Genomic DNA, 27,042 nt, shown 5'->3' with positions numbered 1-27,042 from the left:
GAACCATCTAGCAGTGCGTCATTACGGATTATAAAAACAGATACTGTCACAAGTGCATGCAAAACTCACAGTTACCGACCTGGTTTCGCCCTTGTTGGGGCTTCATCAGGGCAACGCAGTGAGGCTTTCCATACACTTGTAACTCTGTGACCCTTTCGGTTTTTATATCAGTCACTATGCGACCTTCATATCATCAGTGGAGAAACCGCCAGCAAAGTGTCCCATACAGCTGCTGCTGTACCTTGCTGGGAGCGATACGCACCGCCTGCCACGCGGTGACGTTATCTCTGGTATCCACTCATCATATGGAGTCGACCTGGTTGCGGTTGGGAGTTACTAATAATGGTATCTGTAATCTGGTTCTCCAACCTAATGAGCGGACAACATGACGTCATCGCCATGCACGTCCGCCTTGCCTGCAAAGTTCCAGAGGAACCATCTAGCAGTGCGTCATTACGGATTATAAATACAGATACTGTCACAAGTGCATGCAAAACTCACAGTTACCGACCTGGTTTCACCCTTGTTGGGGCTTCATCAGGGCAACGCAGTGAGGCTTTCCATACACTTGTAACTCTGTGACCCTTTCGGTTTTTATATCAGTCACTATGCGACCTTCATATCATCAGTGGAGAACCGCCAGCAAGGTGTCCCATACAGCTGCTGCTGCACCTTGCTGGGAGCGATACGCACCGCCTGCCACGCGGTGACGTTATCTCTGGTATCCACTCATCATATGGAGTCGACCTGGTTGCGGTTGGGAGTTACTAATAATGGTATCTGTAATCTGGTTCTCCAACCTAATGAGCGGACAACATGACGTCATGTTGTCATCAGTTCATATCATCAGTTCTCCACTGATGATATGAAGGTCGCATAGTGACTGATATAAAAACCGAAAGGGTCACAGAGTTACAAGTGTATGGAAAGCCTCACTGCGTTGCCCTGATGAAGCCCCAACAAGGGCGAAACCAGGTCAGTAACTGTGAGTTTTGCCTGCACTTGTGACAGTATCTGTATTTATAATCCGTAATGACGCACTGCTAGATGGTTCCTCTGGAACTTTGCAGGCAAGGCGGACGTGCATGGCGATGACGTCATGTTGTCCGCTCATAAGGTTGGAGAACCAGATTACAGATACCATTATTAGTAACTTCCAACCGCAACCAGGTCGACTCCATATGATGAGTGGATACCAGAGATAACGTCACCGCGTGGCAGGCGGTGCGTATCGCTCCCAGCAAAGTGCAGCAGCAGCTGTATGGGACACCTTGCTGGCGGTTCTCCACTGATGATATGAAGGTCGCATAGTGACTGATATATATATACACAAAGAATTAAGTTAAGCACCCCCCCGTTTTTTTACAACCTCGCACATTACAAGTTTGTTGTCGTCAAAACAGTGTAATATACCCATGATATTGCTATATTTTCTGGAGAAGTGATATTATGGTCACATAAAAACATAACAATCATGCCGTTTTCAATATTTTATTCTGAATAATTTAAGGTGAAATTTTTTGGGAATTTTAGGCATATTTTCACCTCAATTTAAGTATGGAGCTATAGGTCCATCACGGACAGTGTGGATGACGTTTATGTTTTCTAACGTACAGTCATTGTTCTGAGAAGACCTCTAGCGATCTTTGCGTCAATAACGTGTGTAGGACCCACGTGATCGGATGGAGCAAGGTGCTGTGACAACCATCCCCTGGCCTGCGTACAGTCCTGACCTGAACCCCCTCGAGCACGTTTGGGACATGTTGGGACGACAAATTGCGAAGATGGTCCCTCCAATAGCCAATCTGGATGAATTGGAACGTGCATTACATCGGGAATGGAACAACCTGCCACAGCAACGCATACGACGGCTTACAGGGTCTATGAGACGTAGGGTTGAGTCAGTGATCCGATCACGTGGGTCCTACACACGTTATTGACGCAAAGATCGCTAGAGGTCTTCTCAGAACAATGACTGTACGTTAGAAAACATAAACGTCATCCACACTGTCCGTGATGGACCTATAGCTCCATACTTAAATTGAGGTGAAAATATGCCTAAAATTCCCAAAAAATTTCACCTTAAATTATTCAGAATAAAATATTGAAAACGGCATGATTGTTATGTTTTTATGTGACCATAATATCACTTCTCCAGAAAATATAGCAATATCATGGGTATATTACACTGTTTTGACGACAACAAACTTGTAATGTGCGAGGTTGTAAAAAAACGGGGGGGGTGCTTAACTTAATTCTTTGTGTATATATATAGATAGATATAGATATAGATATAGATATAGATATAGATATATATATATATATATATATATATACAGACTTGGCATTTAATATGGAATTTTTTTTTTTTTCTTGATGGGTTTAATTTCTTAACTCAGTATATATATCTGGTGAGTTTCTTTTACACTTTGGCGATTTATTTGTTAAAAGAACCATGTCACTGATTGTCTGTCGCAGCAAGAAGTCAACAACAGGATTATATCACAGGTGGCGTGGAAAAATGTACGGAGAGGTGCATTTGATGATTGGCTTCACAGTCGGGTATACAAGGGTTGTTGCGTTCTGTATTAGTGGAAAACAACTGCTGCACATCTCCAAAAGTTATTGCCGCTTCCTCTGGAGATGGTCCGTCAACTCGACAATGCTGTTTGTCATGGAGTGGTGGCTTTACGAAATTACGGCATGAAACAGCGTGCTATTGCTCGGCAGTATGGCATCACTCAAGGTCAGGTGTCAAAGATCCTGAAACGAAATGCTCAGAGGGGTGTCCCTACTCCAATACCGAGGCCAGGACGTCCCCGCAGAACCACAAGGAGGGATGATCGCCAGCTGCACGGGTTAGTCCGCAATGGCCGTACCAAGTCAGCTAATCGGCTTAGGGCTGAGTGACAGCAACTGACAAATGTGCCTGTATCCAGAAGGCGAGTCAACCAACGACTGGTTCAAGCAGGCTATCGTGCCAGGCGTCCCCCGAGAAAGCCACGCCTGACCAGACAACACCGCCAGCGCCGATTGCAGTGGGCCAGAGAGCACCGTCAATGGCAGCCAGGACACTGGAATCATGTGATCTTCAGTGACGAGTTTAGATTTCTGGTCTATCGTCAAGATGGCCGCGTCCGAGTGCGCAGACAAGTGCATGGAGCCTACAACAAAGATTGTTTCGTGCCAAGAGTCCAAGCTGGAGGTGGTGGGCTGACCGTTTGGGCTGCTTTTCATGCAGCGGGCAAAACTGACCTGGTTGTTCTGAATGGAAACCTGAACAAGTTCAAGTACAGGGCCATTCTGGAAGAAACATTGCTTCCATTTGCTCGTGCAGCCTTTCGAGGAAACTTTGTCTTCCAAGATGACAATGCACGGCCTCATCGTGCTCGCATGATCCAACACTTTCTTGCTGACCATGGTGGAGAGCATATGGAGTGGCCTGCCATGTCCCCGGATATGAATCCGATAGAGAACTTGTGGGCAGAATTAACGCGTCAAATCGACCACTTGGACCAGCAGCCGACCTCTGTGCGTGAATTGCAGCAGGCTATTGTCACTGCATGGCAAGCGATTCCTGTCCAAACCTTGGCAAATCTCGTGAACAGCATGCCTCAACGTGTCCGTGCTCTCCTGAATGCTTGTGGGGGTTACACGAAGTACTGAACTGTAATTTTACTGTCCGTAATCCCAGTCGTAATTACCTTCGCAAAAGCGGAAGGTTATGTTTTGATCGCTGTGTATTTATTTGTATGTCTGTGTGTGTGTGTGTATGTTATTCGCATAACTCAAAAAGTATTCAACCGAATTGCATGAAATTTGGTGGGATGATTGGTTATTATACGGGACACATTTGATTAGATTTTGGGAGCAATCGGGTCAAAGGTCAAGGTCAAGGTCAAAATCGTATTTTTGTTGTTCTGTTCCCTACACTCCCATGCCAAGTACAGAACAGTAGCTGCGGCGAAGGTATGCGCTCTACCGAGTGCCCGTTCTAGTTTAACTTTTGTTTTTGTTAAAAAAAATTTTGGCTAATGTGCAAAATAAAGAGATACTTCTGCAAAACGTACAGAAGTTTAACACAGTACTGTCCATTAATTGAGTTTACATCAGTTTACATCACTTTCAAGGATCAATTTATTTGTTTCGAAATGTCAAATGTGGTTTTTGTTTCTTTTAAAGGTCACATTAACAAAATCTAGAATAATTTCAACATAATTCCAATGAACTTTTGGTTCTAAGACATCTTTAATAGTAAGTTCACTCCCACAAAAAAAATATTCCATATTAAATGCCAAGTCAGTCTGTATGTATGTATATATATATATATATATATATATATATATATATATATATATATATATATATATATATATATATATATATATATATATATATATATATATATATATATATATATATATATATATATATATACAGGGTGATTGAAAAGTAACTCCCTATTTTAAAATACTTATAATTTATTTCTTAACTATAATTTTTACAAGAAATGGATACAAGAAGAAAGCGTATAGCATGAAGTTTTATTTAAAATTCGATATGGGCACCAGAATTCGCCACCAGCTTCTCAAGCTGCCCGGGAACCGCGTCAACTGATTTCACCAGAAACTCTTGTGGGATGGAAGACATAACTTCTCGTATTCGCCCTTCAAGTTCTTCCAAAGTCGTTGGTTTGGGACATTAGACTTGCTCTTTTACCCAACCCCAGAAGAAAAAAGTCACATGGTGTTAAGTCAGGGCTCCTGGCTGGCCACTCATACAGACCACGACGACCCATCCATCTCCCAGGGAAGTGGGCATTCAGCCATTCACGAACAACAATAGCAAAATGTGGAGGAGCGCCATCTTGCATGAAAATCAAATCTTCAACATTCTCCGAAGCACTGATAATTGGCCAATTTTCGTCTTGCAGCATGGTGAGGTACCTTTTGGCATTCATGGAATCGCGAAGAATGAAGGGACCTACAATCCTTTCCGAAGTCATTCCACACTACACCGTTACCTTGGGCCGATATTGCGTTTTTTCAGAAATAACACGAGGATCTTCTCCTGCCCAGTAATAGTAGTTGTGACGGTTCACAAACCCACCGATGTGAAATACCGCTTCATCAGACCAGAGGATATTTTTAAAAGAGATCAGACCAATCTTCATACCAAGCCAGCATCACCTCCCCAAACTCCATGCGAATGTCGCAGTCTTCAGCAGAGAGTGCTTGACAGTAGAGCGGCTTCCAAGCATGCCATTTAAGCTCCTTTTTGAGCACAGTTCGTACTGTGTGAAAGGAGAGCCCACTTTCCCTTGCTGCTTGTCGAATTGACTTTCTTGGGCTATGTGAAAACATTTCTTGAACTGCTTGCACTGTCTCCGGGTCACTGGACTTGGAAGGGCGACCGCTTCTTCGAGTATCAGATACAGATCCTGTAGCCATGAATTTTGCATGACAATTCTTGATCGTCTTTGCCTCAACTTGAGCATGTGCTCCTTTAATGGTCCTCCACCATCTTTGCACTTGAACAACGGATTTCCAAACTTCGTAACGTGCTGCTAGCTGGGCACGCTCCTGCAGGGTAAGACGTCCAGCCATGTTTGTAGGGCTTCCGAATTTCAAACAAAAAAGAATCTGAAAAAAAACCAACACAGATGAAATTCTCATACATTAAGGAACAAACACTAAAAATTTGAGAAAAATATTACAATAAATAACTAATTTCTAATTATTTTAAAATAGGGAGTTACTTTTCAATCAGTATGCATGTATGTATGTATGTATGTATGTATGTATGTATGTATATATATATATATATATATATATATATATATATATATATATATATATATATATATATATATATATATATATATACATATACATATATATATATATATATATATATATATATATATATATATATATATATATATATATTACTGACATTTCCATTTATTTGTTTGCCTGTCTGCTTTTCTGAACAGTAATTCAAAAATAGTTAGTTGCAGGAAGCTGAAATTTTGTACATTTTGTTTGCATGCGGCACTGCCACGTAACTGATATATTCTCACCTAAGCTACAGCAAATGCCAATTCACACCATGAGAATAACGCAAGTCCTCAATAAACAGCTCACTTAACACATCATGTAACTGTAACCGATACGGTTCATAGAACAGATTACTCTGCACAGTTTTGAGAAACAAGGACATGGGCAGGATCTATGAGTGGCACATTTGATTGGTCGTGATGGCGTAAAATGCCATAATATTTTGTCCAAGTACTGCTAAACGGAAGGGTTTTGAAAGTACCAAAAAGGCAATTTGTGTTCTACAGTGTTCAAGTGTATAATTTAATTGAAATAAAACAATGATTTTAAAAGTCATAGAAATATAAATTCCAGAAGTTTATCGCCATTGATAAAGTGTCTTATACACCACCTTATTTAGCATGTTACATTAGTTATTCATGCCTGTTTTTTGTGTTCTTTATAACATCCTTAAAAACAGTAAGATTCCTGTTTGGGATTCTTACTATAATTCATGGACTGGTGGTGTGTGTTTGCGTGTGTCACACTACTCCACCTACTGATCTGAGCTGATTACATCTACACTTGCTACATAGGATCAGCATGACCCCAATTAGTGCATAGGGGTGTTTTTCTCTTTGCTGGTAGTCTTGGGGAGGTGAGCAGGGAGGGGGGAAGTGGGATGCAGATTCTCTCTGTAAATGTGTATCGTATAGCGTTGCTCCAGGTGGGAGAGGGTATTACAAGTCCCCACACTTTACAGTACCATACAGTATTCCTGTCCCCATGTTTTCCAGTGCAGTGAGGTGTTTTGAGTTATACAGCGACAAGTATTTTGAATTACACGTTTTGATAAGGATAATAACATAACCCCTCTGGCCGCTTCCAAAAGGGAGCGGGTGCTTGTATCGATTTTGAATTTTGTTTGACTGCCAGACAGGCAGAGTAAAAAAAAAAAAAAAAAAAAAAAAAAAATTAATAATAATAATAATAATAATAATAATAATAACAATAATAATAATATCGCACCCATGCCCAAATGAAGCGGTTCAGTTTGGCATTTTTAATGTGAAATACGCCAAGCCCACAAACGAATGAAATCCATTACAATTATCCTTTAGAATCCGTTAGAATTACCCATAAGAATGTTTTAGAACTCATTAGAATTATCCTTTAGAATCCTTTAGAATTAAACACAGTGTTAGAAAGGTTCTTCTTCATTTTCGACAGACAGACATAGCCAAATATTGAAGCGGCCTCACCGCTTAAAATTATCTCACTCCTCTCTGCACATGTGCGGTCAGGATTAATTCAGAGCCAAAGTACTGCAAAATGACAGGCTCGTTTCCCGATTCATGTTCCGATTCGTGTTCAAAATATAACTTTTAATTTATTATAAAGTTGTTCCTCGATCATAAACTGACGTTTGCAGACAGGATAGACAGCAGAAGTGAACCAATTACTTGACCCCACTTTTCGCTTCTCATGAACGCGGTAATCACACACCAGCAATGAGGCGTGATAGCGGCAAGTGAATGCTGACAGGCCTCTGGGAGACGATATACTGCCCAGCTTCCATAGAGTGGCCACACAAGATTAATTGTTCCATGGGACCTTCATCCTGGCAGGAGGACAATGCTGCCAAAGAACGACGGTAAGCCTCCACCAACACCAACTCCTGATGCACCCAGGATGAAAGAGAGAAAGCAAAATAAACAAAGCAGTCACATATGGTAACATGACATCAATCGTGATCAGCTTCCATTAAACGCCATTGCTAGCCACTCTTTCACAAGGCAAAAAAAGGGGAAAAAAAAAATCAAACCAGGAAGAAAAACTGTCACTTGACATGAAGCAAGAGAAGATAGATAAAAAGGAATTGTGTCAAGACAAATGGTCAAACTCACATCAGATGCACACCAGTCCTGCACCATGGTAAGAATGGGTGAAAGCTGCATCTGCAGTGACACGGCAGTCTCCCACTCTGGCTCTACCTCCAAGTGGTGGCTCACCTGGCGTGTAATTGGCTCCATGCCCTGAGTGCAAGCACATGAGAATATATACACCCGAAATGACATTGGGAAAAGAGCAAAAACAAAAATGAAAAAGCGGAAAATAGTTGTGAACAGGAAAAAAAATCAACAATAATAAATAACAACAATGATAATTAATAATTAATTAGATGTGCATGAAAACTGTCAAGGCAGCAGAAGATAGGGTGGGGGAAGAGGCAATTAAGGAACATTAGAGTAAGAATCCAATTGCCTCAAATGGAAAGCTAATATATACATGATATATATATACAGTATATTGTTACGGTTCTTAGAACCTTCACTTTGTAAATTTAGTATTAAAATTTCCTATGTACATTTCCCCTTTAATTGGCTGTTAACTGAAATGAGTGCACCGTAACTAGTCCATGTACAAGCACGTAGGCCACCATATACCCTTCTAAATAGTTATTTCTTATTCTATGTAGTTCAAGGCTCTGTTTCCCACTAGTTGACCCTGCATTGCACCGAATTGAAATAAGATAGATCCCTCCGACACCCCCATGGCCTTTTCAAAGTGCCAGTAACTTTGGGTGGGGTTATTGGCATCACCTTCACCCCAAGACTCCATTACGCACGTGGTCAAGCCTCGGAGAAGAAGGGGGAGGAGCTACATTACGGGCGTGGCCCGCACCTCGTCATCAGAAGGTGGAGCCAGGAAAGCCCCGAACGACAAACCACAAATCAGTGGTTATGGCTTGGTAGGGCGTGGCTATATAACCCGCGGCGCGACGCCCCCACCAGAGACGATTGAGGAAGGAGATGACCGAAGCACATGACCGAGGAAGCCCCCACGAGCGGATGACCGAGGAAGCCCCCACGAGCAGATGAGTGAGGGAGCACACATTGAGAAGTTCTGTGAAGGGAGGTGCATGAGCAAGGAACACCAGTGGGGAGGATTGTTCATTCTGCTTGGCGCGACCGTCCTGCGGGGAATGAGAATCGGCACGCCCTGCTCGCAATACCAACCAGCACCGACGGCAACTGCTGGAACCTACCTCCAAAAGACCAAGTGCGTGCACGCGAACCCCGATGTCGTGCCGCGACCCTCGGACCTCCCTATCGCCCGTTCTGTGGACCACCTGAACCTTCTGATCCCTCCACCCAATACACTCTGCAATTCCCAATTCGTGTGAGTGAGTTCGTTCTGTCTGTATTGTCCTGGGTATAAGTAAGACTGCATAGGTAAGCTAGAAATTGCTCTGTGTCCTTCTGCTCCTTCCATTTCCCTGTAAATTACATTTCTTTTCTTCCCTGCTTTGGTTGTGTGTAAATAATAATAAATCCTGTTCTTCCTACCTTGCCTTCTTTCCTTCACATCCGTTCGTCCTTGTCTTTTCCACATTGAACACCTGTGGCGCGATTTTGGCCAACGTTTCGGAATCGGGTTAGTGAATGCTAATGACTCGAACTTCGGGTTGCTAAAAACCGCTCGGCAACTAGACCATCTAAAACCGGGGTTCGAGCGGAAGTCACTCCCCTGCTTCCCGGTCAGGAGTGGCACTCAGGTGCTTGGGACTTTTCCTAGACCAAGTACCCTGGCTGCTCCCGACCAGAAGGAGTATTGGGACCCCCAGGACTCACATCGGTCAGTCGCAGACAAGGGGATTAATCCCCCCTTCTAAAGGGGAAAAGGGGCCGACGTTGAGATCCGTAACAATTGGTGTCAGGAGTGGGATTCGGACCTGAAGTGCGCTTAGCGCACTCAAATTACGAGTGGCCAAAATTTTATTTTAAAATTTATTCCAAATTAAAAATCGTGCCATGGATGATCAAGGCGAACGGATGCCGGTGGGTGAGTTAGAAGGGGGAGTAGGGGGGGGGGGCAAACCACATTTCAAATCTGGCCTCCAAAGCCAGTCGCCGACTGGGCATCCTCCGTCGTGCGAAGTCCTTCCTTGGCACACCTGAGCTCCTCACCACATACAAGGCTTTCATCCGCAGCTCAATGGAATACTGCTCTCCCCTCTGGGCTGGTGCACATGCCTCACACCTAGCTCGTCTTCACGCTGTTGAAACCAAAGCATTCAGAATCATTGGAATCTCCCGCGATGAAGCTAACTCCAAGGGCCTCTCACTCACTCACCGCAGGCAGGTTGGTGGTCTTTCCGTCTTCTACCGACTCATCTCTGGCCTTGCCCCCCCAGCTCTCTCTGGGCTCTGTCCAGCAAATATTCCTACAGGTCGCACAAAATCTGCCTGCAACCCTCTTATGGTTAAACTGCCAAAATTAAGACTCTCTGCTCACCTTCACTCCTTCATTCCTCTTTTCTCCCGCCTCTGGAACAAACTCCCTCACTCTCTTCAATCCCACTCCACCCTCCAGGTCTTTAAAACAGCTGTTCACCACCATCTCTTATCTTCCCCCATCCAAAACATTGATCTTTTCTATCCCCGCTAATTTCACCCCAATTCCACTTTTTTGAAATACCAACTTCTGTCCTGGAAGTCCTTGGTGTCCTTGTGTTTGATACTTCTGCCACCCCCCTCCCACCAAGCCCTCTCCCTTAATAATAATAATAATAATGCATTTATTTTATATAGCGCTTTTCAGGAAGCCCAAAGACGCTTTGACAGAGTGCAAAACATAACGCATAGCAAAACATAAAGACAATTGCAAAAAAAGAAGAATCAATAGGGAAATATTCAAAGCACAAAGGAGGGAGAAGGAGAGGAGATAGTCAGGGGTTAGATGCTGTGGGTTAAATGTTGAATGCAGTGTTGAACAGGTGGGTCTTGAGTGATGTTTTGAATGTGGTGAGTGAGGAGGAGTCTCTGATGGTGTGAGGTAGCGAGTTCCAGAGGGTGGGAGCAGCGATCGAGAAGGCCCTGTCCCCCCAGGATCTAAATTTGGTCCGGATGGGGGGGGTCAGGAGGTTGGTACCAGCAGAGCGGAGGTTGCGGGTGGGAGTGTGTCTGGAGAGGAGGTCAGCCAGGTAGGATGGGGCCAGGTTATGGAGGGCTTTGTAGGTCAAGAGGAGGATTTTGTACTGGATTCTCTGGGAGATGGGGAGCCAGTGAAGCTTGTAAAGGACGGGGGTGATGTGGTCACGGGTCCGGGAATGGGTGAGTAGACGGGCAGCGGAGTTCTGAATGTATTGGAGTTTATTGGTGATTGTTGAGGGTGAACCATAAAGGAGGCTATTGCAGTAGTCCAGACGGGAAGTGATGAAGGCGTGGATGAGGGTTTCTGCAGCCACAGAGGAGAGGGATGGACGGAGACGGGCGATGTTTTTCAGGTGGAAGAAGGCTGTCTTTGTGATCTGTTTAGTGTATTTGTCGAAGGAGAGGGTTTGGTCAAAGATGATGCCAAGATTCCGGATGTGAGGGGAGGTGGACACTGGGAAACCGTCGATGTTGAGGGCAAAGTTATGGGTGGACTTGGTGAGCGTTTTTGGGCCAATGATGATTATTTCAGATTTATCACAGTTAAGTTTGAGGAAGTTGATTTGAAGCCAGGATTTTATTTCAGTGATGCAGTTTGTCAGGATAGAGTGGGTGGCGGTGGAGATGGACTTGGTGGAGATGAAAAGCTGGATGTCATCGGCGAAGCAGTGGAATTGGAGACCATGACGGCGGATTAAGTGACCGAGGGGGGACAGGTAAAGGATAAAGAGGAGGGGGCCAAGAACTGAACCTTGGGGGACACCTTGGGGGAGGGGAGCAGTGGGGGATTTGCAGTTATTGATGGAGATGAACTGACGTCTGTCAGAGAGGTATGATTTAATCCAAGAGAGGGCAGTGCCGGTAATGTTAAAGGTGGTTTCAAGTCGGGTGAGGAGGATGGTGTGATCGATGGTGTCAAAGGCAGCGCTGAGGTCGAGGAGGATGAGAATGTTGAGGTTGCCAGCATCAGAGGAGAGGAGAAGGTCGTTGGTGATTTTGAGGAGAGCAGTTTCAGTACTGTGGTTGGACCGGAATCCGGATTGGAATGTTTCATACAGGTTATTGGCAGAGAGGTGATGCTTGAGTTGAGTGGCTACAGCGCGTTCCAAAACCTTTGACAGAAAGGGTAGGTTGGAGATGGGTCTGAAGTTATTTAGGGTGTCAGGGTTTAGTCCAGGTTTTTTCAGAATGGGGGTAACAGCAGCAATTTTGAGGGATGGTGGGACGATGCCTGTAGACAGGGAGGAGTTTATTGTTGCAATGATAAGTGGAGAAAGAGCAGGAAGGGAGGCCTTGACAAAGCTGGAGGGGATGGGGTCAAGAGTGCAGGTGGCAGTTTTCATTCCGATGAGGAGTTCAGAGAGGTCAGTAGGGGAGACTGGGGAGAATTGAGACAGGGGATGGCAGGATAAGGGGGGGCAGGTGGTTTGAGGGGGAGCGGGTGCGGCGGTGGTCAAGCTGTTGTAAGCCCTTCCCACACATCTCCCTGCTCTTAAATGTTGTGTGCCCTCAAGTGTTTGTGTGCTTCCCCTTCTCTTGTCTTCCGCTCCCTCTTTTTATATATTTTGTTTGTCTGGTTGATTTGTTTGTGAAATAAATGTCAGCTCTTTCACGAGCCTCGATTCAGTATACAAAAAAAAAAAAAAAAAAAAACATTCGCGCGCTTGGGATCGAGAAAGCATCCGGGCGTTGGTGAAGGGTCCCCTGTGAGTGGTGTGAGTGGAAATGGCACGCTTGTGGGAAAAAAGTGTGCATCGGGGAATGAGCGTGTTACAAAGCGCGAGTGTGAAACCGAGTGCGAGCGAGAATGCACGTCGGAATGTACGGAGTGTGACACGGAGAGTGAGTTGGTGGTGGCGCAAGTGCGAAAGGGCACATCGGAGCGCGAGTGTGAAACCAAGTGCGAGCGAGAATGCACGTCGGGGTGTACGGAGTGTGACATGGAGAGTGAGTTGGTGGTGGCTCAGGTGCGAAAGGGCACATCGGAGCGCGAGTGTGAAACCGAGTGCGAGCGAGAATGCACGTCGAGGTGTACGGAGTGTGACACGGAGAGTGAGTTGGTGGTGGCGCAGGTGCGAAAGGGCACATCGGAGTGCGAGTGTGAAACCGAGTGCGAGCGAGAATGCACGTCGGGGTGTACGGAGTGTGACATGGAGAGTGAGTTGGTGGTGGCTCAGGTGCGAAAGGGCACATCGGAGCGCGAGTGTGAAACCGAGTGTGAGCGAGAATGCACGTCAGAATGTACGGAGTGTGACACGGAGTGTAAGGTGGTGGTGGAACGTGTGCGAGAGTGTACACCTGAGTTGGTAGTGGCGCAGGTGCGAGAGGGCACATTAGTAAGGGCATTTTATGAGATATTTCACAAATCTGTTAACTAAATTGTTACCAAAAAATTTCTTCACCAATATGTTTGTAAAGGTGTGTAATAATATGTGTTAAAATGTTGAAGTTCAACTCCCGTGGGAAACCCAGAAAAAAAGCTGTTGAATTCGGGTACCGAAAAATTATTTTCGAGAATTTTTATTTTTTTTAATCGGCCCTTAAGTAACTTATGAGGGGTCAAATAAGGGTTTTTCATGATTCTGAGTTGATTGTTAACATTTATATTTTCACTTTTACATTTACACACAAAGTAGCTTTTATTTCACATACATATATAATACTCAAGAGTTATTTCTCATTCACAATGTCAGAAGTTTCAACAGTCATTGTCTATGTCTTCTTCAGACTCAACAACATCAACTGGATCATCAAAGACAAAATCATCAAAAGACATCAACTGGATCACATCTAGTAGTCCAGAATCTTCCATGATGTTACCCATTGATCCAAGATAAGACTTCAGCAGGTGAAAACCACCCAACCTTGGAATGACGGGTAGATTTTCCTGCTTTATTATATTCACAGCCTTCAGCCAAATCGGAAGATCAAAGGTCACTATAGCGACCCCAGCACGCCTTATGCACTCTTTCAGAGTGGTGAAGATGGTGTTGAGGTCATTAGGGTCTCCTTCAATAACTGGGAGGAACTCGATCTGTGTGCTCTGCTTTGCATCATTAGCATGGATTCTCTTCATCCAGCCATTCCAGTTGGAGTGTGGGAACTCAGGATCGTTGGCTTTGATCACCCACCCCGCTGCCCAGAGTGTGTCACCTGGAGTGAGGAGTGGCTGATCATGAGCCAGGGAGGAGGAAAGCTCAGCGAGGGGGAGAAACATGATCGCGTTCGTTCCTATCTGTTTCCTGTTCGTAAATGGAATAATCTTTACTTCAGTTCCTCTCAGGATCTTAGCTTTGTCGAGTGCCTTCAACTTCACCCGGGGGAAAGCTGCTGTTGTCTGTGGATCTGGCAAAGGTGGTGCCGGAGAGGTGACTTCGATCCAACCCATTGAGTGAAAGGGAGTGTTTCCGTGAATAGAGACAATGTTTAAATCTATATTGTCTCCAACAAACTGAGTGACTGCATTGTTTGTTTCCCCAACCTCCATAAAGACCACCTGATCATTACTTGACAATTCACTTTCACTGGCTGGCACTTTGGCTGTCATCACTGATTGATCCTCAAGCGCAGCATCAACCGCAACCTCATCATTGATCTGTTCATCGGTTTCCTCCACAATGGTGTCAAGAGTGCCAGAAGTATCTGGAACATCATCTCCACTCCTACTATTAAGGAAGCAGTATTTGTAGTTTTGTGTCTCCGTGTAAGACTCAGTGTATCCCAGCCGGTGGAACTTGTTTAGCATCCATTTTGACCCAAATCTATGATCAAGTTGTATGGCAAGCCCCATTTGGTGTGGCAATACTCCAGACCGAGGTCGACAGGCCTTAATAAAATTCTGCCCCCAAACGGCAACTCTTTCGTCTGTCTTGACAATCGGTCTCAAGAACATCTGAAGGCTTGCAGGAACAAGTGTCAGCTGACTATCGATGTCAGTCATACTGTGTGTGGTGGGGTATGACTTTGGACCTAAATCAATCAAGGCAATATCATTGGATATGAACTTGAGTGCCGTCTTTATGATCTGAGTCTTCTCATCTCCATGGTCAAGATTAGCATGATGCACTCGCAGAATATTGTCGGTGCCATCTTTGAGACAGAGTACATCTGCCCTTCTTTCCTGTGTTGTGAAATACAAGGTGTCTTCGTATTTCTCTAGAAGTTTTATCTTTAGCCAATGCTTTGAATAAGAAAGGCTCTTCTCTGGTGACTGATCAAACTCCTGCAGCTTTTCATGGACTTGGTCCATGTTCATTACCCCATGCTCTAATTCTGAGTCTAACCATTCGCAGAATTCAATAAAAACTGCCTCTCGCTCCTCATCAATACTCCTCTGTCCTCTCTTCCTTTTTCCTTCCTCATCAGTCTTGGACAAACTGTCACCTCTCGCAAACATAAGTTTGCATCGCAAATGGTACAGTGTTTCTTCTGCTACCAAGTCGTTGATCCCTTCCAGGCGTCCAGTGACTTCAGTGCCCCAGTCATCACCGCGACTCCGTGCTGTCTTCAGCAAGCTTGCCTTCAGTGTATCTGCAGTCAAATTATCTGGCACTCTGTATTTCTTTCTAGCTTGTGCTGGATTATTTTTGTAGAGCTGGGCTGGTTGGTTGCAAAGAATGCATACATCCTTATACAGGTCAACTGACTGTGATCTTCTAGAACTGCAGCCAGTTGATGAACTGAACTCACAAGTAGTGCGTCTTCTCTTCAACTTTGATGACTCTTTCTCTGCCTTTGATGCTTGAGCTGACTTCTTGGTGGTTGCAACAAAGTTGTTGTACAGATCATTTTTACACTTCTGGTGGTACCTGTTTTCCTTCCTTTTGAGCCTCCTTCATACGTTCCACAACAGTAACATTTTCGACAGTTTCTGCTTGTTTCAATAAAGTTGAGTATCCCTTTGGAGTTGCCTGTATGAGCCTTTCAGCTGGTGTATCCGAGCGTGCACAGATGAAGCAATTGAGCACAGGTGGAGTAACGTCTTCATCCATATTGCGAGACTCCATGTCCTGCAAAGTAGAAAATGAGATTTATTTAGAAATTATTTTTCCACAAAGGAGTGTCTGTGGTGAAATATAAATGTTAACAATCAACTCAGAATCATGAAAAACCCTTATTTGACCCCTCATAAGTTACTTAAGGGCCGATTAAAAAAAATAAAAATTCTCGAAAATAATTTTTCGGTACCCGAATTCAACAGCTTTTTTTCTGGGTTTCCCACGGGAGTTGACCTTCAACATTTTAACACATGTTATTACACACCTTTACAAACATATTGGTGAAGAAATTTTTTGGTAACAATTTAGTTAACAGATTTTCATATGTTTCCCTTACTACATGGAAGCGCGTGATCGGGTGTGCAAAAGAGTGCACACTGCACACCCATGGTTGTCACAGAGGATGTGACCGAGGAGCGGGTGTGAGGATGCACGCTTGGGATGAGTGTGCGAGGAAGCACACCTGAGTTGGTTGTGGCGCGGGTGTGGGAGAGCCCATTGAAGCGCGTGAGTGGGTGGATGCGAGAGTGCACGCCCATGGTGAGTGTTACGGAGGACGTAACGGAGGAGAGGTGTGGAACGAAGTGTGCGAACGATGAGTGTGCGCGAGAGGTGTGGTGTGTAACAGGGAGTGCGGTGGTGGAATGGACTGAGTGTGTGGAATGTACGGGCGGCGTTGGAACGCCGGGTTTGGTGAGTGTGAAAAGGGTCGCGTGTGCGTGTGAGCAGGCGAGTAAGGCATCGACGTGGACCGCAGCAGCGTTTAGGGCGACGGATAGCCGAGACGAGCACTCGGGGCGCGGTGCGCTTTGTTGGATGCGAGGCCCGGCGCGGATCGATGCCGCGTCGCTTCTCTTCGAAGCGTCGTTGCCGATTCGGGCCTGGCTGCGCCCCGCACGGTCGAGTCCGGGCCTAGCCGGGCAAGGCGACCGGTCCGGTTCAAGGGCGGGTAGGAGGAAGCGGAACTTTCCCCCCTGGTGGCGGGGACGGGGTTCCGACCGGACGAGATTGAGCCATCGGGCCGGAGGCCGCAAGGATCCGCGCCGAGATGGTGCGTGGAATCTCGACCCGACCAAACCGCCTCCCCTGAACCGAATGCCGGACGGATTCAACCTGCAGGCGTCCAAACCACCCGAATTCATTGCTCGGCTTTGCGAAGCCGAGTTTTAATGATGTAACGACGCACCGAGGCTCAGATATAGCAGACTGTGATGATGATAGTGTTTTGGATCCGAAATTTAGAATAGTGAATAGGATTGGCAGAAGTGATTGGCAAAAATTTGATGATTGGCAAATGATTGGTAGAATGATTGGCAGTGATTGGCAAATTTTGATTGGTTGGAATTTGATGGCAAAATTGATAGTAGGGGATGCCCGATGTGGTGGGATGGCAAATCCACCATCCCTCACATAATGGGGGCACATGAGCTATAGTTTTATGGGGTTTATGGCAGTGTAAGCTCGCCGAGGGAGGGTTTGGATAATGAATAGGGACCTAGAGATGACCATAGGTAATGGTAGCGTTAAGAAGCGACATTACACCTGTAGTGGGGACGTAGGTAGATTAGTTTGGTTGTTAAGGGTGTAGTACTGGTGAAAAATTGAGAAAACTACATAGGTACCTTTGAGAGGCCTTTACACAAAAACAAAGTCAAGTTAATATCTAATTTTCAGTTTTTCTTGAAAGATATAATCTTGGCTTTAACTCAGACCAGTTTCAACGCTTCTTTGTCATATTACATGCATATAATTTGCATAAATTAGACCGTCAATAAAAAACAAGGAAAAACAAAGAACACATTTCTACTTCTATCTTCTATGTCACCGATCATTCTTTTCACACAAAACTTGGTACATGTATTATACATGTGTTACTCTACTACCTGATGAGAGGATTTTGTGAAATTATGTCAAATGTTCACTAATTAGCTAATTATGCCAATTACCAGATAAAACTTGGTTGTCCTTCAATAAATACACAATGGCTACTCCGAAAACAAAAGCCTTCATCATTTTAAAGGAAGTGATATTCTGAATATCCTGTCCAAATTTCAGCCCAAAAGAATGATGCAAATTAAAGTTATAACAAATAATTCTCCTTCCGGTTATTGAGGGGCATGTATGATGTTAGAAAATTTGAATTTTTCAATAATTAGCGGTACTTCTATGACCTCTAATAGCATGATTCTTGTTTATAAGACTATAAGGAAACTGTTCAGCTAAAAAAAAAAAAAAATCACCTGTTCACCAGTACTACACCCTTAATGACGTGGGATGTGCTTAGTTTAAAGGGAAGACGGGGAGCACCAAGTTAGAAAGAAACCAGGTAGATCAGATGATGCCGTGTGTTTGAGGATCGAAAGTGTATGGAGCAGTGTACGAGTGAGTGAGGTGATTGTGAGTTGTATTGAGCGTGGAAGTGTATGGAGCCGTGTATGAGGAATAATTGTGGTTGTGCATTGTATTGAATGATTGAAGAAGCCTGGGAGGAAGGAAGGTGCAGGAGGCGCCAGGTGTGATTGCACAGGTGTGCAAGTGAACAGGTGTATGGAGCAGTGTATGACTGAGTAATGGTGATTGCGTGTTGTGTTGAGCAAATGGTCCTGGAGGAAGGAGGGTGCAGGAAGCACCAGGGGTGATGGCACAGGTGTGCAAATACAGGTGAGCATGGTTGTATGGAATAAATGTTCTGGAATACATGGAGTATGGAATGGATGGTGTGGAGTGAGTATGGTGGAAACTGTGGAGTGGAGTGAATGGTGCGAAGGTGTGTATGGGGAGGATGGACCCCATCACGAAGACCCGGGGAGGGTAGTTTAAGAGTTAGGTAGAGGGAGTAGGTAAATTGTGGTTGGATATTGGCATCTGTGGTGCGTGGTGGAAGAATGGTGTTTGGATGGGTGCATTAGTGACGTGGAAATGGCTGGGCGAGTGGCCTGTTAGTGTGTGTAGTTAAATGGGCACTCCGCCACTGTTAGGATGTCGGCCAGGTGAGGCCGCAGGTGGGCTCTGGGAGCCGGTAGAGTTGTGGATGGGGCCCGAGGATCCAGAGAACGGACCCGGGTAGCCCAGTGCCAGAGAGGGCACCGAGTGGGGAGAGCGCCAGAGGGCCTTCCCCAGTTAGATAGGTTAGGGTAAGGAGCAGGTAAGCTCGGAGGCAACTGCAGTGGTGGAGGTGTGCAGGTGGGTAGACCTGCTGGAAGAGCCACACGACCCAGTCCTGAAATTGTGCAAAGGCACAGGGAGTTGAATCGGGGGAGTAAGACCCCAAATTGAGGAAGCACCACAGTTTGGTCAATGGGAATTTGGTTCTTAAAACCGCATAGAGTGTAAGATGGCCAATGGATTGGCAGGGAAAGACCCCGGGTAGTGTAAAGTGTGTTAATGTCATTTAGAAGGTAGATAGGATTGGAATCTCCTCGCACCATCTACATCCACTCACCTGAGGTGACAGAACGCCACACCATGCCATGTTATTGTTTTTTTTTGTACAAATGTTTGGAATGTGAGACGCATCATGACATGGGTGTGACATTGTGCTGATGTTCCATCTCTCCCTCCTTATGAGGATTGATGATGAATTGGTGATGGCAAATTTGGATTAGAGGGATTGTTATGACGAATTTGGTATAGGGGAAATATGAGGAAGACGAGACAGTAGTGACGAATTGGTAAGGGTGTAGATTTTTTTGTGTACATATGGGGTAAGGGCAAGGGTAGCGTAGGTAACAGGGGGGGTGACGTACAGTAGGGACGAGCTCTCACTTCGCTCTCCGTGCGCACCTTGTTCTGCATTACCTGTGTTGATGTGTACCCTTGTGACCTTACCCCTCGCTAACCTGCCCTCTCTGTCTTCCTTTCCCGACCCATGGATCGTGCTCTCTGGGCACTGAGGGGAGCGTGCGAAGGGCCGCGTCGGTGTTCCCGAACCCCCGCAACCAGCTGCCTGCATCGATGCACCACTTATGGACCACATGTCTGTGGCTGAGCACCACTCATGGACCCCACGGGTTGGGGCATGGCCCCGCTGCTGGAACCGGCCACGATTGCCCAAGATCTTGCTTGCGGACCCGGTGAGGTGGCACCAAGCCCACAGGTGAACCACCCATAGTCGGCCCCTGTGGGCCATAAATAAAAATTGACATGTTCTGTGCTTTTTATATCCACCAAATAGGCCGCCAGTAAGAAGATGAAGTTGACAACATCAGGAAGAACAATGGCCAGCAGAGGGAGCCGAAGAGGAAAACCACCATCAGTTTTTTTGTTGTTTTTTTGAACTATGGTGACTGTGCACTCTGGTGCTTTATGGTGCTTTGGTGTTTTGGTGCTCTTTATTGGTGCTGGTGCGTCGATGCAGTGCCTGCTGTCTCCTCCCCTCCCACAGGATTTTCTTTTTGTTTCCCCCAAAGGAAATCGCAGGTCCTGGGTTGCAGTGTAAATACAATTAGCGTCACTTGTAAATAATGCTCCCCACCGTACATGTTTAGTTTGAAAACAATTCCGCAATTCGGTTATCCTGTGGGCGTGAATCTGTTAGATAGGGTGCAATGCAGCAGAGGGACATACTTATTTGTGTTTTAAAACTGTCGCACTCAGGGTCAGGTTAATTGTAGAGGGAACGACACCTACGTGCCACACTAAGTTAAAGTTTTGTCGGCCCGAGCTGTGCCGTGAGGAATGAGGGTGCTGTGTCACGGTTCTTAGAACCTTCACTTTGTAAATTTAGTATTAAAATTTCCTTTGTACATTTCCCCTTTAATTGGCTGTTAATTGAAATGAGTGCACCGTAGCTAGTCCATGTACAAGCACGTAAGCCACCATATACCCTTCTAAATAGTTATTTCTTATTCTATGTAGTTTAAGGCTCTGTTTCCCACTAGTTGACCCTGCATTGCACCGAATTGAAATAAGATAGATCCCTCCGACACCCCCATGGCCTTTTCAAAGTGCCAGTAACTTTGGGTGGGGTTATTGGCATCACCTTCACCCCAAGACTCCATTACGCACGTGGTCAAGCCTCGGAGAAGAAGGGGGAGGAGCTACATTACGGGCGTGGCCCGCACCTCGTCATCAGAAGGTGGAGCCAGGAAAGCCCCGAACGACCAACCACAAATCAGTGGGTATGGCTTGGTAGGGCGTGGCTATATAACCCGCGGCGCGACGCCCCCACCAGAGACGATTGAGGAAGGAGATGACCGAAGCACATGACCGAGGAAGCCCCCACGAGCGGATGACCGAGGAAGCCCCCACGAGCAGATGAGTGAGGGAGCACACATTGAGAAGTTCTGTGAAGGGAGGTGCATGAGCAAGGAACACCAGTGGGGAGGATTGTTCATTCTGCTTGGCGCGAACGTCCTGCGGGGAACGAGAATCGGCACGCCCTGCTCGCAATACCAACCAGCACTGATGGCAACTGCCGGAACCTACCTCCAAAAGAACAAGTGCATGCACGCGAACCCCGACGTCGTGCCGCGACCCTCGGACCTCCCTATCGCCTGTTCTGTGGACCACCTGAACCTTCTGATCCCTCCAGCCAATCCACTCTGCAATTCCCAATTCGTGTGAGTGAGTTCGTTCTGTCTGTATTGTCCTGGGTATAAGTAAGACTGCATAGGTAAGCTAGAAATTGCTCTGTGTCCTTCTGCTCCTTCCATTTCCCTGTAAATTACATTTCTTTTCTTCCCTGCTTTGGTTGTGTGTAAATAATAATAAATCCTGTTCTTCCTACCTTGCCTTCTTTCCTTCACATCCGTTCGTCCTTGTCTTTTCCACATTGAACACCTGTGGCGTGATTTTGGCCAACGTTTCGGAATCGGGTTAGTGAATGCTAATGACTCGAACTTCGGGTTGCTAAAAACCGCTCGGCAACTAGACCATCTAAAACCGGGGTTTGAGCGGGAGTCCCTCCCCTGCTTCCCGGTCAGGAGTGGCACTCAGGCCCTTGGGACTTTTCATAGACCAAGTACCCTGGCTGCTCCCGACCGGAAGGAGCGTTGGGACCCCCAGGACTCACGTCGGAAAGTCGCGGACAAGGGGATTAATCCCCCCTTCTTAAGGGGAAAAGGGGCCGACATTGAGATCCGTAACAATATATATATATATATATATATATATATATATATATATATATATATATATATATATATACATACACACACATACATACACACATACATACACACATACATACATACATACATATATATATATATATATATATATATATATATATATATATATATATATATATATATATATATATATATTATAAACACGAATCAAATTCCTGCAAGGGGCTAAGTGTGAAAAAATTCTGACAATGCGGGGCTCGAACCACGGACCTCCGTTGATAACGCGTCAACAGCCCACTGCGCTATTGAGCCAGCTGCAATCTCCTCAGAACTTTTCCACACTTAACACTGCGAGCTTTATCATGGCCGATGTCTTACGTGCCTGCTAGGCAGACCCCGAATGTTAGCGTAAGTATATGCATGCGTATGTATATGTGAATAAGTAGAAATGCATTGAAGATTAATTCAAATACAATTTTACAAACAGGAATCAAATTCCTGCGAGGGGCGAAGTGTGAAAAAATTCTGACTCAATGCGGGGCTCGAACCACGGACCTCCGTTGATAACGCGTCAACAGCCCACTATATATAATATATGTCGGGCTTGAGGATTATGCATGCTTAGTTGCACCTTATATTCACTTAATGTTTGCTTTTAAATAAAAGGATTAAACTTTCTAAAGGACACTTTCCACACAGTTACATGTATTTTGCAGTCCAAATGGGACAAAGATGATAACCAGATTAAGGCTTGCTTCAAACCACTCATGGCCCCCTTGCTCCAGTAATTGCTATCTAATGACTGCACTTGTAAAGTTCGTCCTTCGGTCAGTTTGCCCCAGGCAATAAACGATTACGGACTCTGTTCCCAAAACAGCTGCCGAAGGAAGAGATACATGATTAATTATCTTTTAACTTGTCTGCACATTTGTTCATTGCTTGCATTTCTGGCTTGAGTTCGCTTTTTGATATGACTGCAAATTCCCCTGTGACATACATTTCCTGTCCTTGACGATGCTGGTCCAGTTCTGTTTTAGATAATGACTTGATAATGACATAATGTCTTACTTTCGCATCTGTGCCTTTAACTGAATTCCTTTCATTGATTAAGGGATGTCGACAGGGGCTGTTGTCCTTTATCTAGGGGTCACTGCTTCAGCGCAGAGTTTTTTCTGATTTAGCGAACGTTTTTTCTGCTTGGCTCAGGCTATATAAATGGATCCTGTTCCAGTGTATTTTCAGTGTGGTCCAGATTGCACTGCCTTACGTGTTAGGCTCTGCTCTTTGCCCAGACTCCACAATTGTGTATTGCTGTGTTTTCATTAAACTGCTGATGCTTTAACCCTAGTCTTTCCCTTCCTGCGAGTTGAAGACCAACATTTTGGTGTCAGAAGTGGGATGGTGGGTGGGTTCTAACCAACATTGACAATGCACTAGCACTGCCTGGAGGGCCAGATTGGGGAAAAATTGGGAACATAAAACAAAAGGCAGGAGAAACGGTTGGCGACTTTTGGGAGAGAATAGAGAAAGCTATAGCACGATGGGGAGGACGAGGGCAAATTCAAATTGCAGAACTACCCCCTCCCTTGGTGAACAATTATCTAGTGGAGGGGCTTCGGCCAGCACTGAAAAAACAAGTGCAGACCGTTATTTTCGGGTGGAAAGGGATGCCAACCAATGAATTATGTGCGAAACTCGAACAATGTCCAGGTTCCTCCTCGGAGGAAAAAAAGGAAATTAAGGAGGAATTACTGCAAATGTTGGTGCGAGATAAATTAACACAGCAACAGGGGAAGAAACAAAAGGGGGGGAGAAAGAAAAAATCCCCTCAAATGGAAATAATGGGAAATGTAGCGAGAATGAAGATAGCGACGACGATGCATCCACCCCAGTGGTACAGGCCGCTGCAATGCAAGTACCTCAAGGACCACAAGGCCCCAGCGGTCCAGGAAACCAGATGTGGGTACCGCCCCAAACCCAATGGGCTGCACCGCAGTATCCGGCGCAAGGACCCCCGCCAGGCTATTGGCCACCGCAAACACCCATGGCAGGATGGACACCGCATTGAGGACCTTCTAATATGGGCCCCACCTCATGGACACCCCCCGGTGCGGGTGTGCCATATGGCCCCCGTGCCTCAGGCCAACAGATTCCGAGGGGAAGGCAAGGGCCTCCACCTCCCCCCAGGGGGGGACGAAGGCCAAACCAACAGGGAGTCCCGGGACAAGGGCCTTCGGGCCAAGGGGCACGCTACGAGTGTGGGCAAATGGGCCACTGGAGACGGGATTGTCCAAGGGGACGACGAGGGCCCCAGGGAAGGCAAGGGCCGCCGTATGGAAATACCTATTGACGGGACGAATGCGGGCCGCCAAAGGAATGTCCATTGATAACGATGACCCCAGATGAGGAACCGACCTTGACCTTAGATGTAAATGGGCAGCCATTAATAATAATAATAATAATAATAATTCATTTATTTTGTATAGCGCTTTTCATGAAACCCAAAGGCGCTTCGACAGAGTGCAAAACATAATGCATAACAAAACATGAAAACAACAATTGCAAAAAGACAAGAATCAATAGGGAAATATTTAAAGCAAAAGGAGGGAGAAGGAGAAGTGATAGTCAGGGGTTAAATGCTGTGGGTTGAATGTTGAATGCAGTGCTGAACAGGTGGGTCTTGAGTGGTGTTTTGAATGTGGTGAGTGAGGACGAGTCTCTGATGGTGTGAGGTAGTGAGTTCCAGAGGGTGGGAGCAGCGATGGAGAAGGCCCTGTCCCCCCAGGATCTGAATTTGGTCCGGATGGGGGGGGGGGGGGGGGTCAGGAGGTTGGTACCAGCAGAGCGGAGGTTGCGGGTGGGAGTGTGTCTGGAGAGGAGGTCAGCCAGGTAGGATGGGGCCAGGTTATGGAGGGCTTTGTAGGTCAAGAGGAGGATTTTGTACTGGATTCTCTGGGAGATGGGGAGCCAGTGAAGCTTGTAAAGGACGGGGGTGATGTGGTCACGGGTCCGGGAATGGGTGAGTAGACGGGCAGCGGAGTTCTGAATGTATTGGAGTTTATTGGTGATTGTTGAGGGTGAACCATAGAAGAGGCTATTGCAGTAGTCCAGACGGGAGGTGATGAAGGCGTGGATGAGGGTTTCTGCAGCCGTGGAGGAGAGGGATGAGCGGAGATGGGCGATGTTTTTCAGGTGAAAGAAGGCTGTCTTTGTGATCTGTTTAGTGTATTTGTCGAAGGAGAGGGTTTGGTCAAAGATGACGCCAAGATTCCGGATGAGAGGGGAGGTGGATACTGGGATACCGTCGATGTTGAGGGCAAAGTTATGGGTGGATTTTGTGAGCGTTTTTGGGCCAATGATGATTATTTCAGATTTATCACAGTTAAGTTTGAGGAAGTTGATTTGAAGCCAGGATTTTATTTCAGAGATGCAGTTTGTCAGGATAGAGTGGGTGTCGGTGGAGACGGACTTGGTGGAGATGAAAAGCTGGATGTCATCGGCGAAGCAGTGGAATTGGAGACCATGACGGCGGATTAAGTGACCGAGGGGGGACAGGTAAAGGATGAAGAGGAGGGGGCCAAGAACTGAACCTTGGGGGACACCTTGGGGGAGGGGAGCAGTGGGGGATTTGCAGTTATTGATGGAGATGAACTGGCATCTGTCAGAGAGGTATGATTTAATCCAAGAGAGATAGGCTCCGGGCCAGGTATGGTCCATCTGCACCCCCCCCACAACTCTCCGACCCTGGGTTTTTCTGAACCATTGGGGTGTCCTGGGGTGGAAATCAACTGGTAACAGTAAATAAACTTGGACTCACTACCCATTTGGTACCTATATTGGATGGTACCCTCAAAACAGCATATTTTTAAATCCGCGTTGCGCCATATTCGACACACGTGTTCTTTTGGTATTTGTGCCTGCTAATATTAACTCAGAATAAAAAGTTATATACCAAAAGAAAGCTGTTCATCTACTGATCATCATAGAATATTGACACATTACTTATAATGGTACCTTAATGGTCATAACTAGTGCTGAATAGCAGTACCCCACTTTAACGTAACATAATTCGGTATCGACCGTACTATTTCATCTTACACACATAATATGAACACATTACACCTGATATGCTTACATATATATTTTATTGGCTTTCTCCTGTATATCAGCTTTAATTTGATACCAGATACATCCCCATAGCTTCAATTCTCTTTTTTATACAGCGTGTCAAAGATACTACCGGTATGGGTTGATATTGTAGGCGATGCTGCATTTGTCAATTTACAAATGCTGCCACGTATATCATGTACATATATGTTGGACACATGACCAAATCTATGTATTGTTAATATGTGTTACTTAATATATTGTTGTATTGATGTATCACTGTAGTTTATTGCAGGAATTTTGACGAAAATGGCATGCAGATCCTTCCATGTTTGTATCCTGCGTAAATTGAGATCATCAGATTGTACAATTATGTTATTTAAGTGTCTCTTACAGCGACAGAACGAGTCAATTAGTTAAGTTAAACACCTTTTTTTACATAGTTAAGTATGCAATATAAGATATTTTTTATAATTAAGATGCAATTTATAATAATTATTCAGCTTGGTACTTACCAATATTTTGATGTGTTTTGCAGGTGAAGTAACAACGCTAATATGGAACATCCGGCGCGAGCGAAACGTACACGTGAGAGTGAACAACCACCCATTGTGTGCATAACTCATGTAAAGGGACTGAGCTATGGAGAGTTGCACTTGTTATCTGGACTCAAAAATTCTGAGAAGAAATTGGCCAAGCTGCAGGAGGTCAAAGAAAGACGCCTTGCACAACCCCCACAGTCTCCGCATATGATGAAGGACACATGTGATTTGGTCCCTGAATCTCTGGCCGAACACCATGGTTTCCACTGGGAGTGTTACAAGCGTTTCACGATGAACTTAGACAGACTGAACCCTCCTACTGCAGGTACATCTGAAACAACTGGTGCCAC

At 45.5% G+C, this 27,042-nt stretch overlaps 1 protein-coding gene across 1 annotated transcript in view; it reads right to left on the bottom strand.

Moving 5' to 3' along the window:
• UBR2 (ubiquitin protein ligase E3 component n-recognin 2) overlaps positions 1–27,042 on the bottom strand; it is a 327,955-nt gene that overhangs the window by 180,224 nt on the left and 120,689 nt on the right. Inside the window, exons 14-15 of the mRNA XM_078766741.1 lie at positions 7,946–8,074; positions 7,545–7,716 (exon numbers count right to left, since the gene is read on the bottom strand). Of these exons, the coding sequence (XP_078622867.1) occupies positions 7,545–7,716; positions 7,946–8,074 (301 nt within the window). The remainder of the gene's footprint in view (positions 1–7,544; positions 7,717–7,945; positions 8,075–27,042) is intronic.

The sequence above is a fragment of the Myxine glutinosa genome, chromosome 12, assembly GCF_964187855.1.
Source record: "Myxine glutinosa chromosome 12, kmMyxGlut1.1, whole genome shotgun sequence".
NCBI classification, from domain to species: Eukaryota; Metazoa; Chordata; class Myxini; order Myxiniformes; family Myxinidae; genus Myxine; species Myxine glutinosa.
The sequence above is the reverse complement of the archived record's forward strand: the minus strand, read 5'-3'. Positions and strand labels throughout refer to the sequence as shown.